The sequence below is a fragment of the Felis catus genome, chromosome E2 (genome assembly GCF_018350175.1).
Source record: "Felis catus isolate Fca126 chromosome E2, F.catus_Fca126_mat1.0, whole genome shotgun sequence".
NCBI classification, from domain to species: domain Eukaryota; kingdom Metazoa; phylum Chordata; class Mammalia; order Carnivora; family Felidae; genus Felis; species Felis catus.
In genome coordinates, this window is record NC_058382.1 from 5,795,585 (window position 1) to 5,810,642 (window position 15,058).

At 38.4% G+C, this 15,058-nt stretch overlaps 1 protein-coding gene across 1 annotated transcript in view; it reads left to right on the forward strand.

The window, feature by feature from the left end:
- LOC102900382 (zinc finger protein 677-like) overlaps nt 1–13,051 on the forward strand; it is a 46,110-nt gene extending 33,059 nt beyond the window's left edge. Inside the window, exons 3-5 of the mRNA XM_045046190.1 lie at nt 4,439–4,565; nt 8,601–8,669; nt 9,533–13,051. Coding sequence (XP_044902125.1) covers nt 4,439–4,565; nt 8,601–8,669; nt 9,533–11,829 — 2,493 coding nt within the window. The 3' untranslated portion in view covers nt 11,830–13,051. The remainder of the gene's footprint in view (nt 1–4,438; nt 4,566–8,600; nt 8,670–9,532) is intronic.
- Nucleotides 13,052–15,058: the final 2,007 nt, after the last annotated feature.

The window sequence follows — 15,058 nt, forward strand, 5'->3', positions numbered from 1 at the left end:
GACTTGAAGTCGTTTTCATGAAAGTCAGCAAGAGATTACTGCTTTTTTAGATCCTCATGGGAGCATTCTCTAAATGAAGATAACATGGGTCCTTTACAACTCCTTACTGTTTCAAAGAATGCCACGGTGGCTACTTCTGCGCAGGCCGACTTCACTACAGACTTCTAAGGATGTTTTAAGATTGTACATCTTTTAAGCATGATTACCAGGTTGATGATGGTCTTTCTGAGGAGGCACAGACATTCCACTTAGTAAATAAAGATTTTAAATCAACCATCTTGACCATCCTCAGCTAAAGGAAAACGTGGAAGAGAACTAAGAAGTAGGAGAACAATGTTTCAACAAATAGAAAATATCAGTAAAGAGATAGAAATTATAGCAAAAGGATGGAATAGAAATGCTGGAGTTAAAGTATACACACCAGAATTGAAAATTCACTAGAGGGTTCATCAGCAGATGGACAAAAAGAGTGAAGAATCAGTGAACTTAAACAGAGGTTAACTGAAATTGTCAAGTGTGAGGAGGAGAGAGGGGAATAAAGCTGAATAAAAGGGAATAAAAGAAGAAAAATGGCCAGAGGCCAAGAAACCTTTGGGACACTATAACTAATACTCCTATAAATGTAATAGGAGTTCTAGAAGGAAGGGCAGAAAGAATACTTGAAGAAAGAAGAGCTGAAAATTTCCCAAATTTATCAAAGAGAACCTACACGCCCAAAAAACTCAATGAACTTCAACTAAGTCCAATGCATGGAGATCCCTGGCAGTCACATAATCAGTCAAGTTTTATAAGACAGAGTGTGGAACGTAGCAAGAGAGAAACAACTTCTCATGTACAGGGATTCTGAATAAGATTAATGGTCTGTTTCTTGTTAGAAACTGTGGAGGCCAGGAATCCATCTCCTTTGGTATTAAAAGATTGAAAAATTTTAAAAAGAAAAAGCCGTATCAGGAATTCCTTACGAGGCAAACTACTACAAAATTGCTAGTGAAGTTGAGATTCCTAGATGAACAAATGCTGAGGGGTTTCACACTTACAGACTTAGACTATAGGCAATGCCACGTGGAGTTCTTCAGGCTGAAATGGATAGAAACTAGCAGTACCTCAAAGCCATAGGAACAAGTAACACTAGTAAAGGTAATTACATAAGTAAATATAAAAGCTAATTATTGTGTTTGTTTTGTAACCGATTTTTTCCTACATGTCTAAAGAGATAGATAAGTAAAACAATCAGAAAAATCTGCTCTTGAGTGTATGCAACATCTGTTCATATCTTTTATGAAGTAGTTTTTGACAACAGCATAAAGGGAGAATGTGTAACAGCAGTTGTTTGTATGGCATTAAAGCTAAGTTAGCATCAACTGAAATTCAAATATTAGTGGTTTAATATGTAAGCTGTAATCCCCAGGATAACCACTCAGAATATAACCTGAAAACATACAGAAAAATAAATAGACCATCAAAATGGTATGCACGCACAGACACCCGAAGAAGGAAGGAATTATGTAACAAAATGTTAGCCATACAAACAGCAGATGTTAGAAGTAATTCTTATCAGTAACAACTTGAAAAGTACCTAAATTAAACTCTTCAATAAAAGAGAAAGGAATTTTTAAAAATGGTTCCACTCTATGTCTACATACAGCTCACTTTATTTTTCAAAGTATTTATTGATTGTGAGAGTGAGTGGGAGAGGGGCAGAGAGAGAGAGAGAGAGAGGGAGAGAGAAATTCAAGCAGGCTCTGCAGTGTCAGTGCAGAGACCATTGCTGGGTTCGGTCTCACAAACTGTGAGATCATAACCTGAGCTGAAATTGAGAGTCATGCTTACGCGACTGAGCACCCCAGGCACTCCGAGGCTCACTTTAGATATACAAATAGGTTGAAAGTTGAAGGATAGAAAAAGATATTTATGTGGATAGTAATGAACCCTAGCTGGGTAGCTATACAGGTTTCAGACCAAATGGGCTTGAAGGTGTAAAATTGTTACCAAGCATGTTGAGACTCATTATATATTGAAAAAAAAGGCAAATCATTGAGGAAGATAAAACAACTATAAATAATAGGTACATAGCAACAAAGCCCCCAAGCATTTGAAGCAAACATTGGGGAGATTGTTCTACTATACTAGTTGGAGCACTCAATGCTCCCTATTTAATAGTTGATAGAACAACCAGACATCAGTAATAAAGCAGTGAGCAACACTGTAAACCAGGAAGGCTCAGCAGACATATACAGAACAGTGCATCCTGCAAAAACTCAAAAATTAGAGGTAGAAGGGAACTGGCTTAGTCTGAAAAAGCTTATTACTAAATTTCCCTGGCTAACCTCATATTCGCTGGTGAACACCTGAAAACATCCCTTAAAGCTGAGAACAAAACAAGCATGCCCCATGTTGCCGCTCCAACTGAGCACTCTACTGGAAGTTCTAACCAGAGAAATTAACAGAAGAAAAATAAATAAAATGTGTCAAAATGGGAAAAGAAATCAAATTATGTTTACTTATAGTATACATGATCTCCTCTTTAGAAGTAAAGAATACTCATTCCTAGAGTGAATTTACTGAAGTTACAGAATACAATATCAACACTCAAAATTCAGTTGCATTTCTGTACACTAGCAGTCAACAAAGGGAAAGTAAGTCAACACTTCCATTTACAAGAGCAAGACATCAAATGGGAATAAATTTAATTGAGTTTGAAATTGTATACAGAGTGAAAACTACAAATGTTGGTGAGGGAAATTAAAACCTAAGTAAATGTCAAGATATCTTGTGTTTCTGCCTTGGAAGACTGTAAAACGGAGAGCTCCCCAGAGTAACATAAAGAGTAATGCAGTCCTTGGTAAAACCTCAACAGTGTTTCTTGCTATATTGGGAATCGTGATTCTCAAACTCATATTGAATTGGTATGGACACCACATAACCAAAATAAATGTCAGAAGGAACAAAATTGGAGGACCTACATTTCCCAACATCAATACTAATATAGTTACGTGAAGTAATCAAAAGCATAATTGCACCAGAGGCTAGAAATATTGATCAAAACAATAGAACTGAGCATCTACAAGTAAACCCACACATCTTCAGTCCATTCCTTTTTTTACAAGTGTGCTGAAAACAGACACTGGAAAAATAAAAGTCACTTAAATGGTACTGATACATTTAGATATCTGTGTGAGAATGAAATTGAAACTACCTTGTGCCATGTAAGGAAATGAATTCAGATTTAATCAAAAACTAAGTGTAAGAGCCTAAACTATAAAAGTCTCACGTGAAAACATAGGGGGTAAGTCTTCATCACCTTCGGGTTGGCAGTGGATTTTTACACATGCTCCCAAAAGAAAAAGAGAACCAGACAGAGTAGATAAATTGGTCATCATCTCAATTATTCATGTCTATTCACTGGAGGACATTATCACCTAAGTGGAACAATCTAGCAAATGGGAGGAAATAATTTGCCAACACATATCTACTAAGCATCTACAACCCAGAATATGTGAAGAACTTATACAACTCAACAACCAACATACAAAGAACCCAACTTGAACAATGGTCAAAGGATTTTAATAGACATTTCTCCATAGAAGATACACAAATGAACCCAGCACATGAAGAGATGTTCAATGAAAGTAGTCATTATTAAAATGTAAAATCAGAACCACAGTGAGCTATCGTTTCACATCCACTAGGATGACTGTTGTGAAACAAAAATAAAGATGTGGAGAAATTCGAATCATAACACGTTCCTGTAAAAATATAGGTACTGTGGAAAAGAGTGTGACAGAGTCTGAAAAAATTAAACCATGTGCCCCAGTAATTCCACTCCTAGGTATATAACCAAAAGAATTGAAAACAGGCATCCAAACACTTCTACTGGAACTTAGTAATATTAGCCAAAGGTCATAACTACCAAATGCTTTACAGTAGTTGAGTGAATATGGTCTGCTCCTGTAATCGAATATTCTGCAGCCAGAAGAAAGGAAATGGACCACTGATACATACTATATCGTGGATGAGCCCCAAGGATGATTCTGTGTGAAAGAAGGCAGATGCAAAAGGTCACATTTTTGATCCCTTTCCTTTTACACGAAAAGATCCAAGATCGGTGAATCCACAGAGAAAAGCATTAGTGGTTGCCAGGGACCGGGCAATAGGAAGCACCTGTTAATGGGTAAAGTCTTTCCTATGGGGCTGATAAAAAAGTTTTGGATCTAGACAGAGGTGATGTTTGTGCAATATTTGAGTGCAATAATTGCCCCCTCATGGTATTTAAAAGTGGCTAATTTTATGTTCACTGTAACTCACTCAAAATTATCTTACACGGATCAAAGAACACTCACTCCAGTCAAGTCAGTCTTTACACATGTGTGCTTCTCTTGTCTTTGGTCAGATAAGAACATGTTCCCTGTCCATTTGGTGAAATGTGTTTTCCTTTCAGGGACGGTTGACCTTCAGGGATGTGGCCATAGAGTTCTCTCAGGAGGAGTGGGAGTGCCTGGACCCCGCTCAGAGGGCTTTGTACAAGGATGTGATGTTGGAGAACTACAGGAACCTGGTCTCCGTGGGTGAGGATAACTTGCCTCCAGAAGTCGGCAGTTACTTTTTATGTCTGTGCTGTGCATTTTCTAATGAGAGCCCCTGTTTTGATCCTAAGAGTTCCAATTCCTTGTTCTTAAGAGAGTGATTGCAGCTGTTTTGATTGAGAGTGGAAAGGGTTCATAATGTGGCAAGTGGACTCTAACTTCCCTTTCCTTCAGAAGTTCTGCGTTCCTGCTTGTTTAGGTGGTTGCAGAACTTAGCAGTCGGAAAAGCCTAAGGGAGGGAACTGGTGATGAGGAGCCTTGGGTGTTCTGTGTAAGTGAAGAATCTCTAAATTCTACTCCTGAAACCAGCATTACATTCTCTGTTAACTAACTAGAATCTAAGTAACAATCTCGGAGTTGGGGAATAGGATCTAAAACCCTTATATTCTTAGCAAAGTCCAAATTTGCTGACATCTTGAAAGATAAGGCTCAGAGAAAAAAAAAGTATTTAAAGTAGGAGGGAAAAAAGGAAACCTCGTGGTGAATTTATTTAAATCTCTGATTTTGTGGTCTTACCCTTGTGCCTTTGGTTAAGTGGTTCTTGGAAAAAAACCCAGATGTCTGCACACCTAAAATAATCCTTAAGCACACAGGCACTCATTTGAGTAATTTTTGAAATATGTTTCTACACCACTTAAAATGAATATCCTTTCTTGTTTGCTGAACCAAGAGCAGGGAATTTGTTCTGGAAGAGCCAAGCGGATCGTGTTCTGTTTTTCTTGATAAATGAAAATCTCTTCTTGAGCTGAATATCATCTCCGTTTTGGAAAAAGAGAAAGAGACTTGGATAGTGGAAAGTGAAATGAAGACAGGGGAACATCCACATAGTGGGCAATGTATTGGGGTGTGAGCACAAGTGAGAGCTCAGATGAGCAGAGAGGAAGCTGCTCCAGTAAATATCGTTTGGGAAGAATCTGAGAAAATACAAGTTTATTTCTTAGGAACTTTCAAAGGAAATCCGCCTCCACCCCCCAAACATTTCTCAATCTGTTAAATGTGTAGAAATTTAAACTTCCACTATTATACCTACAACCCTGTTGCCTAGCCCCTCCGACCATACTGGTGCCATGGTTTGGGAGGGACTGGGATTGCTGTCCCTACGGAGTCTTTTCCCTGATCCCTCTTGGTTCTCATTCCATACAGGTCAGAGGTGAGGCCTTTGTAGTGCAGACCCCAGGATGTATTCACTTTGCATTTCCATTTTGTATCCTTGGAGAACTTCTCAGGAGACCCAAAAATTGTAGCATATGTCTAATAAAGTAGATAAAAGTCTGTGTCTTTCCTCGGCCATCCTGGCTTCTGAAGATCACTCTCTTGTGCATAAATTGGGCATAAGTCACGATGTGGATAATTCCAAAAGTGAAAAATCCAAAAGTAGATGTAGTGTAAATACAGCTCAGCTTGGTGATATCTCTAGTTCGTTTTTCTGTAGGAAAAACATGTATCATTCTACAGATGTTTATTGCATTCCTGGTGTACTGTAACTACCATATTGATTTTTTTGGTTTTGTTTGTTTTAAGAACTCAAGAGGCAGCAGCAATTTTTGATTTAAAGTAATTTTTACAACCAGAGTGGGGTTTGAACTCAACTGCAAAGTCAAGGGTTGCATGGTGTACTGACTGAGCCAGCCAGGCAGCCCTCTTTTTTATTAACCTTTTGATCACCTTCACCCATTTCTGCTCAGCTACCTGCGTGTAGCAACCACCAATATGTTCTCTGTATCTAATGAGTTTTTGTTTCTTTAAGATTGCACACATAGGAGCAATCATACTGTAGTGGTCTTTGACTCATTCCACATAGCATATTGTCCTCAAGGTCCATCTCTGTTGTCACAAATGGCAAGATTGTATTCTGCTTAGTGGCTAGATAATATTATGTTGTATATACACATCTTTATTCACCCATCAACGGACACTTAGATTGTGTTCGTATCTCAGCTGTTATAAATAGTGCTGCAGTGAACATCAGAACGCTTCTATCTTTTCGAGTTAGTGTTTTTGTTGTCTTCAGATAAATACCCAGTAGAATTGGTGGATCACACAGTAGTTCTCTTGGCTATACCTGATTCTCCACCCTGTTGACAACACGTGTTGTTTCTTGTCTTTTTACTAACTGCCATTCTAATATTAGGTGTGAAGCGATATTGTGGTTTTGATTTGCATTTCCCTGATGATGAATAATGTTGAGCATCTTTCATGGTCCTGTTGGCCATCTCTAAGTCTTTGGAAAATGTCTGTTCAGATCTTGTGCCCATTTCTAAAATTGGGTTATTTGAGCATGTTTTGGGGATGGTTTAGATTACTAGTCCATTGTCAGATACATGATCTGCTAATAGTTTCTCCCGTTTAGTGGGCTGCCTTTTCATTTTGTTGAAAAAGTGTTCCTTTGCTGTGTAGACATGTTTCAGTTTGATATAATTCCAAACGTTTTTGCTTTTGTTGTTTTTTCTTTTGGTGTTGAGAGTCAAAAAACAAAAGCAAAAGTCATTGCCTAGACATGTTTCAAGAAGCTCATTACCCCCTAACTTTTCTTAATAGGAGTTTTATGATGTCAGGTCTTAGGTTTAAGTCTTTAATCCATTCTTAGTTAACTTTTGTGTATGGTGTCAGATAGTGGTACAGTTTCATGCCTTTGTCTCTGGCTGTCCCGTTTTCCCAAACCATCAATTGAAGAGATTGTGCTTTCCCCCTTTGTATAGTCATGTCTCCTTTGTTGTAAATTAAGTGACCATGTGTGTGGGTTTATTTCTGGGCTGTATTCTGTTCTGTTGATCTATTTGTGTATTTTTATGCTAATACCATACTGTTTTAATTACCACAGCTTTGTAGTCAGGGGGTTTGAAATCAGGCAATGTGATGCCTCCAGCTTTGTACTTTGTTGTCAGGATGCTTTGGCCATTCAGGATCTTTAGTGGCTCCATAGAAATTTTAGGATTTTTCACTTTTGTGGGTATGTTTTCATGTGGACAGAAATTTTCCACTTATTTGTATGAATACCAAAGAGTGGGACTGCTAGGTTGTATTTAAGGGTACGTTTAGTTTTGTAAGAAAGTGCAAACTGTTCCAAAGAGGAGTACCATTTTGCATTCCCCCAGCAATGAATGAGAGTTCTTATGGCTCCACATTCTCACTAGTATTTGGTGTTAGTGTTGTGGATTTTGGCCATTCTCATAAATGTGCAGTGATATCTAATTGTTACAACAGATATTTTCCTCGATTAAAGTTATGACTTTTCTTTAATGTTTGTTTACTTTTGAGAGAGAGAGAGGAGGGAGGGAGGGAGCATGAGTGGGGTAGGGGCAGAGAGAGAGACACAGAATCCGAAACAGGCTTCAGGCTCTGAGCTATCAGCACAGAGCGTGTTGCGGGCTTTTGAAGTCCTAAACCTGCAATCATGACCTGAGTTGATGTCAGACACTTAACTGACTGAGCCCCCCAACTGATGCTATGGTATTCTTTAAGAATTTGTGGTATCTTGAAAACATATTTTTTAAGTTCCTGTTTAGTCCCAGAAATATCATTAACCTGATTTGCCATAGGTTATTCCGTAATGATACATTATGTTGGGGTGCTTGGGTGGCTCAGACAGTTAAGGATCTGACTCTTGATATTGACTCAGGTCATGAAGTCACAGTATGTGAGTTTGAGCCCCGCATTGCACAATGCGCTTACAAGCTGGACACCTCAGGGGAATTTCCCCCTCCCCCCCCTCCCCACCCCTCCCCCTTTTGCAAGCTCGCTCCCTCTAAGCAACAACCTTAAAAAGCATTCTAGTACATGTCTCCTGGAACATGTATACATTATGTAATTCTCTTGAGTATATACCTAGAAGTGGAATTCATGGGATAGTTTGATAATTTTTAGAGCAAATACTGAAACAGATACAACTGTACAGTCTTCCTATAACCCTGTCTCCCTGTTGAATGTTTTCCACCTTTGCTTCATGCCCATAGTTGCGTTCCTACAGAATGTGTCAGTATTATACCTTTTGCTGAATGTGTTTTCTTTTTCCCCAAGGTCCTGCATTAAACTTACACCACAATCATATTCCCATAGATGTGCAGGCACCAGCCCTGTCCCCACATGGTCAGTTACTTCTTATGCTTCACTCTTGCTTTTCTGAATCCAAGTCCTGGCCTTTCCTCAGATGTTTCATTGAGCTAAACAAACCACCCTCGTATATCCTGGTATATTAATTTTGATCAACAAAGCACCTCAGTTTACACAGCACCTGACTCCCCTGTCCCCTGTACTGCAGAAGGATCCCTATTCATACAGGGGAACATGCGTATGAATTGCTCAGGACAGCAGCTTGATCTGGTGGTTAATTATACTGTGTGTTTAATAATGTGTGAACATATGTTGAGAGAAACAGGATATTTTAAAGACTCTGTATGTTACAACCTACATATTGATAGATCTAGGAGGTTAAATTAATAAGTAACCATAGTTACACAAACTAGTAGTCCCTGGGATTCTAAAGCAGTCTTTCTTGGAGACATAAAAACAGGATTTACATTCCATAAGGAACACATACTAGGAGGAATGAAAGATTCGTTGAGCATCACTGAAATATGAGATATTGGGTTCAGGTAAACACATTTTTATAAAGACTAAGATTTAAGGAAGATAGACATCTCTATGATTTTCATGCACAGTTATAAAATAACCAGTGTGTAGATAGGCTCTGTAATCATGAAGTGTCATTTAATTATCCAGTTATGTGTCCAAAAAATATGGATAGTGTAAAATGTGTTTCGAAAAATTACCTTAAAATCAGAGAAATTGTTAATATGGAAAACGTTATAAAAAGAGAACTCAAAAACATTGTATATGACAAAAGTGTTTGAAGACCATTGTTGACTAACTTCCTTTATTTACTGTAATTATTTAGGTGTGTAATTATTGAATTTAGTATAAAATATTTACCTTCCGACTCTATTTGATAGGAAGCCTTTCTGCTGGATTTGCACTCATGGAATTGTCACCAGGGGAGGACATTTATAAAGAAGTATTTTACCACTTAGTGATATTGGAGAGAAACGAAAGCCATGGCATCAAGGATTTTGGTCTCAAGGAAGTCTGGGAAAATAGGCATGAGTTTGAAAATTGGTGGGGAGATGATGCAAGAAATTACAAAAAAGTGCCTTTGACCCATAACAAAAATCTCACTTGTAGGAAAGATCAGCCACTTAATCAGCCCTCAGTTACTCTTCCTGAAAAGCAGAGTGTTTCTGTGAGAAAAAATACATACCAGTATGTCATGAATAATGAACCATTCATCAGGACTTTGTTACAACAGGACAGTAATGTAAGTGGTTCTGGAAACCAGTACATAAAATGCTTGGAAAATAGAATTGGATTAAGTTTGCAGGCACACCTGGATGAGCTCCAGAGGTTTCACAGTGAGGAGAAAATGTATGAATGTAATCCAACTGAGAAGTCTGTCAGCAGTGGTTCCTCAGTCTCACCGCTTGAAAGAATTCCCAGGGCCCAAAACATTTGGAATAAATCTAGGAAGATTTTTCATTTGTTACCTGCACAGGCCAGGAGAGCATGCACTAGACAAAAATCTTATCAATGTACTGACTGTGGGAAGGATTTTAACAAAACCTCAAACCTCATGAGTGATGAGGGTATTCTTTCTGGACAGAGACCTTACAGATGTAATGCATGCAGCAAAGCCTTTGCTGAGCGTTCAAGCCTTACTCAAGATAAAATCCATAGTGAAGAGAAACCTTACAAATGTAGTGAGCATGGCAAAGGTTTTAAGCAGTGCTCACACCTCTTTAGACATCAGAGTACACATCCTGGAGAAAAACCACACATATGTGATGTGTGTGGCAAGGCTTTTATCAGAAGCTGTAGGCTTAATCAACATCGGAAGATTCATACAGGAGAAAAACCTTATTCATGTAGTAAATGTGGTAAGGCTTTTCGCACGCGTTCTCACCTCTCGGGTCATGAGAGAACTCATACTGGAGAGAAACCTTACAAGTGTAGTGAGTGTGGCAAAGCCTTTACCGATGGTTCACATCTTAGTCAACATAGAAAAATCCATACTGGAGAGAAACCGTACAAATGTAATGAGTGTGCCAAAGCATTTACCCAATCTGGAAACCTTACTAGGCATCAGAAAATACACACTGGTGAGAAACCACACAAATGTAATGTGTGTGACAAGGCTTTTATCCAAAGTTCAAGCCTTATAGCACATCAGAGAATTCATACAAGACAAAGACCTTATAAATGTAATAAATGTGATAAGGCTTTTATCAAACATTCACAGCTTTGCGGACATGAGAGAACTCATACTGGAGAGAAACCTTACAAATGTAATGAGTGTGGTAAAGAGTTTACCCAGTCTTCACGCCTCTCTACTCATCAGAGAGTCCATACAGGAGAGAAACTATATAAATGTAACATATGTGGCAAGGTCCATAGTCAAAATTCAAACCTTGCAAATCATCAGGATATGTATACTGGAGAGAAACCTTACAAAGTCAGTGAGTGTGCCAAAGCATTTTCCCAATTTGGAAACCTTACTAGGCATCAGAAAATACACACTGGGGAGAAACCACACAAATGTAATATGTGTGACAAGGCTTTTATCCAAAGTTCAAGACTTATGGCACATCAGAGAATTCATACAGGAGAAAAGCTTCATAAATGTACTAAATGTGATAAGGCTTTTATCAAACATTCAGAACTTTTGCGTCATGAGAGAACTCATACTGGAGAGAAACCTTACAAATGTATTGATTGTGGCAAGGCCTTCTCATGTAGTTCACATCTTACTCAGCATAAGAAAATCCATACTGGAGAGAAACCGTACAAATGTATTGATTGTGGCAAAGCCTTTGCGATGCGTACACGTCTGACACAGCATAAGCGAATCCATACAGGAGAGAAACCTTACAAATGTAATGAATGTGGTAAGGCTTTTACCCAACGTTCACACCTTTGGAGTCATGAGAAAATTCATACTGGTGACAAACCTCACAAATGTAATCAGTGTGGCAAAGCCTTTACCCAGCCTTCAAAACTCACTAGACATCAGAAAGCCCATACCGGAAAGAAAACATGTAAATGTAACATATGTGGCAAGTTGTATACTACAAATTCAAACTTTGCAAATCATCAGAGAATCCATACTGTTGAGAAACCTTATAAATGTAATGAGTGTGACAAAGCATTTACCCAACTTCAAAGCCTTACTAATCAACAGAAAATACACACTGGCTAGAAATCACACAAACAATATGTGTGTAACAAGGCTTTTATCCAAATGTCAAGCCTTTTGGCATTTCAGAGAATCCATACAGGTGAAAATCCTTGTAAATGTACTAAATGTTGTAAAGCTTTTAGCACAAGTTCAAACGTTTTTGGTCATGAGAGTACTCATACTGGAGAGAAACCTTACAAATGTAGTGAGTGTCGCAAAACCTTACTGAGTGCTCAGATCTTACTCAACATAAAAAAAATCAGTACTGGGGAGAAACTTTACTAATGTAATGAGTGTGTCAAAGCGTTTACCCCATTGGGCAACCTTGCTAAGCATCAGAAAATATACACTGGTATAAACCACACAAATGTAATGTGTGTAACAAGGCTTTTATCCAGTGTTCAAGCATTACAGAAGATCAGAGAATTCATTCAGGAGGAAAACCTTTTAAATGTAATAAATGTGGTGAGGCTTTTATCAAATGTTCTCACCTTTGGAGTCATGATGGAACTCATACTGGATAGAAACTGTACAAATGTATTGAGTGTGGAAAAGCTTTTATGGAGCATTCACATCTTACTCAATGTGAACCTAATATGTGTGGCAGTGCTTTTATTCAAAGCTCAAGCTTTGGGAAGCATCAAAGAACTCGTAGGAGAAAGAAACATGAGCAAGTGTTCAAGACTTCCTCAGTATCAGATTTCACCATGGAGAGGAACCATATGAAACTAACATAAGTGGGAAAGCTTGTAACCAGGGTTCATACCTCACCTGATAGAATAGAAGCCTCTGAAAGAAAGCACACTAGGAATATATGACAAGGCTTATCTAGAGCTTATACTTTGGGGAATGTAATTTTTTCTAGAGAGAACCCTTACAAATAAAATGAGTGTCATCTGGGTTATAAAAGTGTACAAGTTGGGGATGGGTTAAAACAGGTGAATGGAGTTAAGAGGTACAGACTTCCATTGATAAAAAAACAAAATATACAACTTTGTGCTTTGTGGTCTAGAAAGAATTCACATAACATGGAAACCATGTAAATGTGTCAAAGTCTTTACGTCAGCATACACCAAAGAATTCTTACTGGACAGGAACATTAAAGAGTAATGAAGGCGATAACTTTGCCAATTCTTCAATGGACTACAATTTAAAACTTCATGCCAGGGGGGCCTCGGTTTGCTTTGATAATTAACCAATCTTAGGTGTTAAATTCCAGAAAATAAAAAGTATTTAAAACTCATGAGATGATGTGTGTCAATGGAATAAGTATATATGTGGAAAGACCTAATCATATTCCGTTGAAATCTTTTTATAAAGATTTTATTGTCAGGGCGCCTGGATGGCTCAGTTGGTTAAGCAACTGACTTCGGCTCAGGTCATGGTCTCACAGTTTGTGTTCAAGCCCCACGTCGGGCTCTGTGCTGACAGCTCAGAGCCTGGAGCCTACTTCAGATTCTGTGTCTCCCCGTCTCTCTACCCCTGCCCTGCTCACCCTCTGTGACTCTCTGTCTCTCAATAATAAGTAATGTTAAAAAAAAATTTTTTTTTAAGATTTTATTTTCCTCTGTACATCCAACATGGGGCTCATACTCAGAACCCCAAGAACAAGAGTAACATGTTCTTTTGACTGAGCTAGCCAGGTACCCCTATAACTTTTTTTACTCAATTATTTCAGGTTTCTTGACACTGAATTATCATTGATGACTTGTAACCTCAAGTTTGGACTCCACGATGTTATACTTTAATTTTATGCATTTCATTTGTCAAGCGTAGTGGTGGTCTGAGAGAAAGCATTGGTAAGGTGAAAGGAACCTCTTTCATTGGGGGCACTTAGCCATACGTATATACCCTGGAAAAGCTAGGATTCTAAGCTTAAGATAAAGTGTACTATACATTTGGAAGCATAGGGAGTGGCAAGGAATAAACCTAACACTGATATGTAAATTGTCATGTTTTCTGAGGTCACGGCCCCTTCTCTGGATTTGATGGTATGATTGAGTTCCTTTGTTGATTATTATAGGAGAGAATTACTCTGTCAGATAGATGATCATGAAATAGTAGGTTGGGACATGAAGGAAGAGATTTTCTTTTTTTTTTTAATTTTTTTTAACATTTATTTATTTTTGAGACAGCATGAACAGGGGAGGGTCAGAGAGAGAGGGAGACACAGAATCTGAAACAGGCTCCAGGCTCTGAGCTGTCAACACAGAGCCCGACGCGGGGCTCAAACCCACAGACCGCGAGATCATGACCTGAGCCGAAGTCGGACGCCTAACTGACTGAGCCACCCAGGTGCCCCGAGAAAGAGATTTTCATGTGAGAACTATGGGTTACTTGGGATAGCATTTGTACTAGAGAAAATAGAGGGGGGATGATGGTCTGTCCATGTTTTGAAAGGTAATGGCTGTTGTATATCACAGATGAGTAAAAACTAGTCTTAATTTTGGAAACTGAAGAGAAAATTTTAGAGCATTTAAAAGAACCAAAGTAGGTGTGCTTGGGTGGCTCACTCTGTTGGGTGACTGACTCAATTTCGGCTGAGGGCCATGAGGTTGACCTCTGTACTGGGCTCTCCACTGAGTGTAGAGCCTGCTTGCTGTTCTCATTCTTTCTCTGTCTCTGTCTCTCTGTCCCTCTCGCCTACTTGTGCTCTAAAAAGAAAAAGAAAAACTAAACTCAAATGTAATATGCTTGAGAAAGACTCAATTTTGGCCACTTAAACTGCATTTTGATACCATTTTGTTTGGGATACCCTATTTCTCATTTTTGGGTCATTTCATAATGAACACTAATAATACATCCTTAGGCTCTGTGGTTGAATGTCATCTATAACAATATCATTTCATGTTAGATTCCAATATACAGTTTTGGAAGTATATATTCATAAGTTGTATTTGAGAGTTACCTACCCCACGTATATCCCATAGTATTTTTGTGGCTCTAATGAAAATACTATTGCAATGCAATTTCAAACTCTCACCCTCTACCACCGGCCTCCCCATTCATGAATGTACACCATATGATTCTGTTTCTCCCTGTCTTTTGTGCTGAAATGTGACCCATGGTTTGCACCTTTACATTAAATGAAATTAGAAAAATGGCAAGCATATGAAAAGTATTAGGAACTAAGAGAAAATGTGAGAAGGAGAAAAGTAACACAATCTTTATTTTGTGCTATAGTGCTCAGAGAATAATTTGAAAAGATAAATTGTCATGACTTTACCCTCAAGAATGAACATTAAACAAT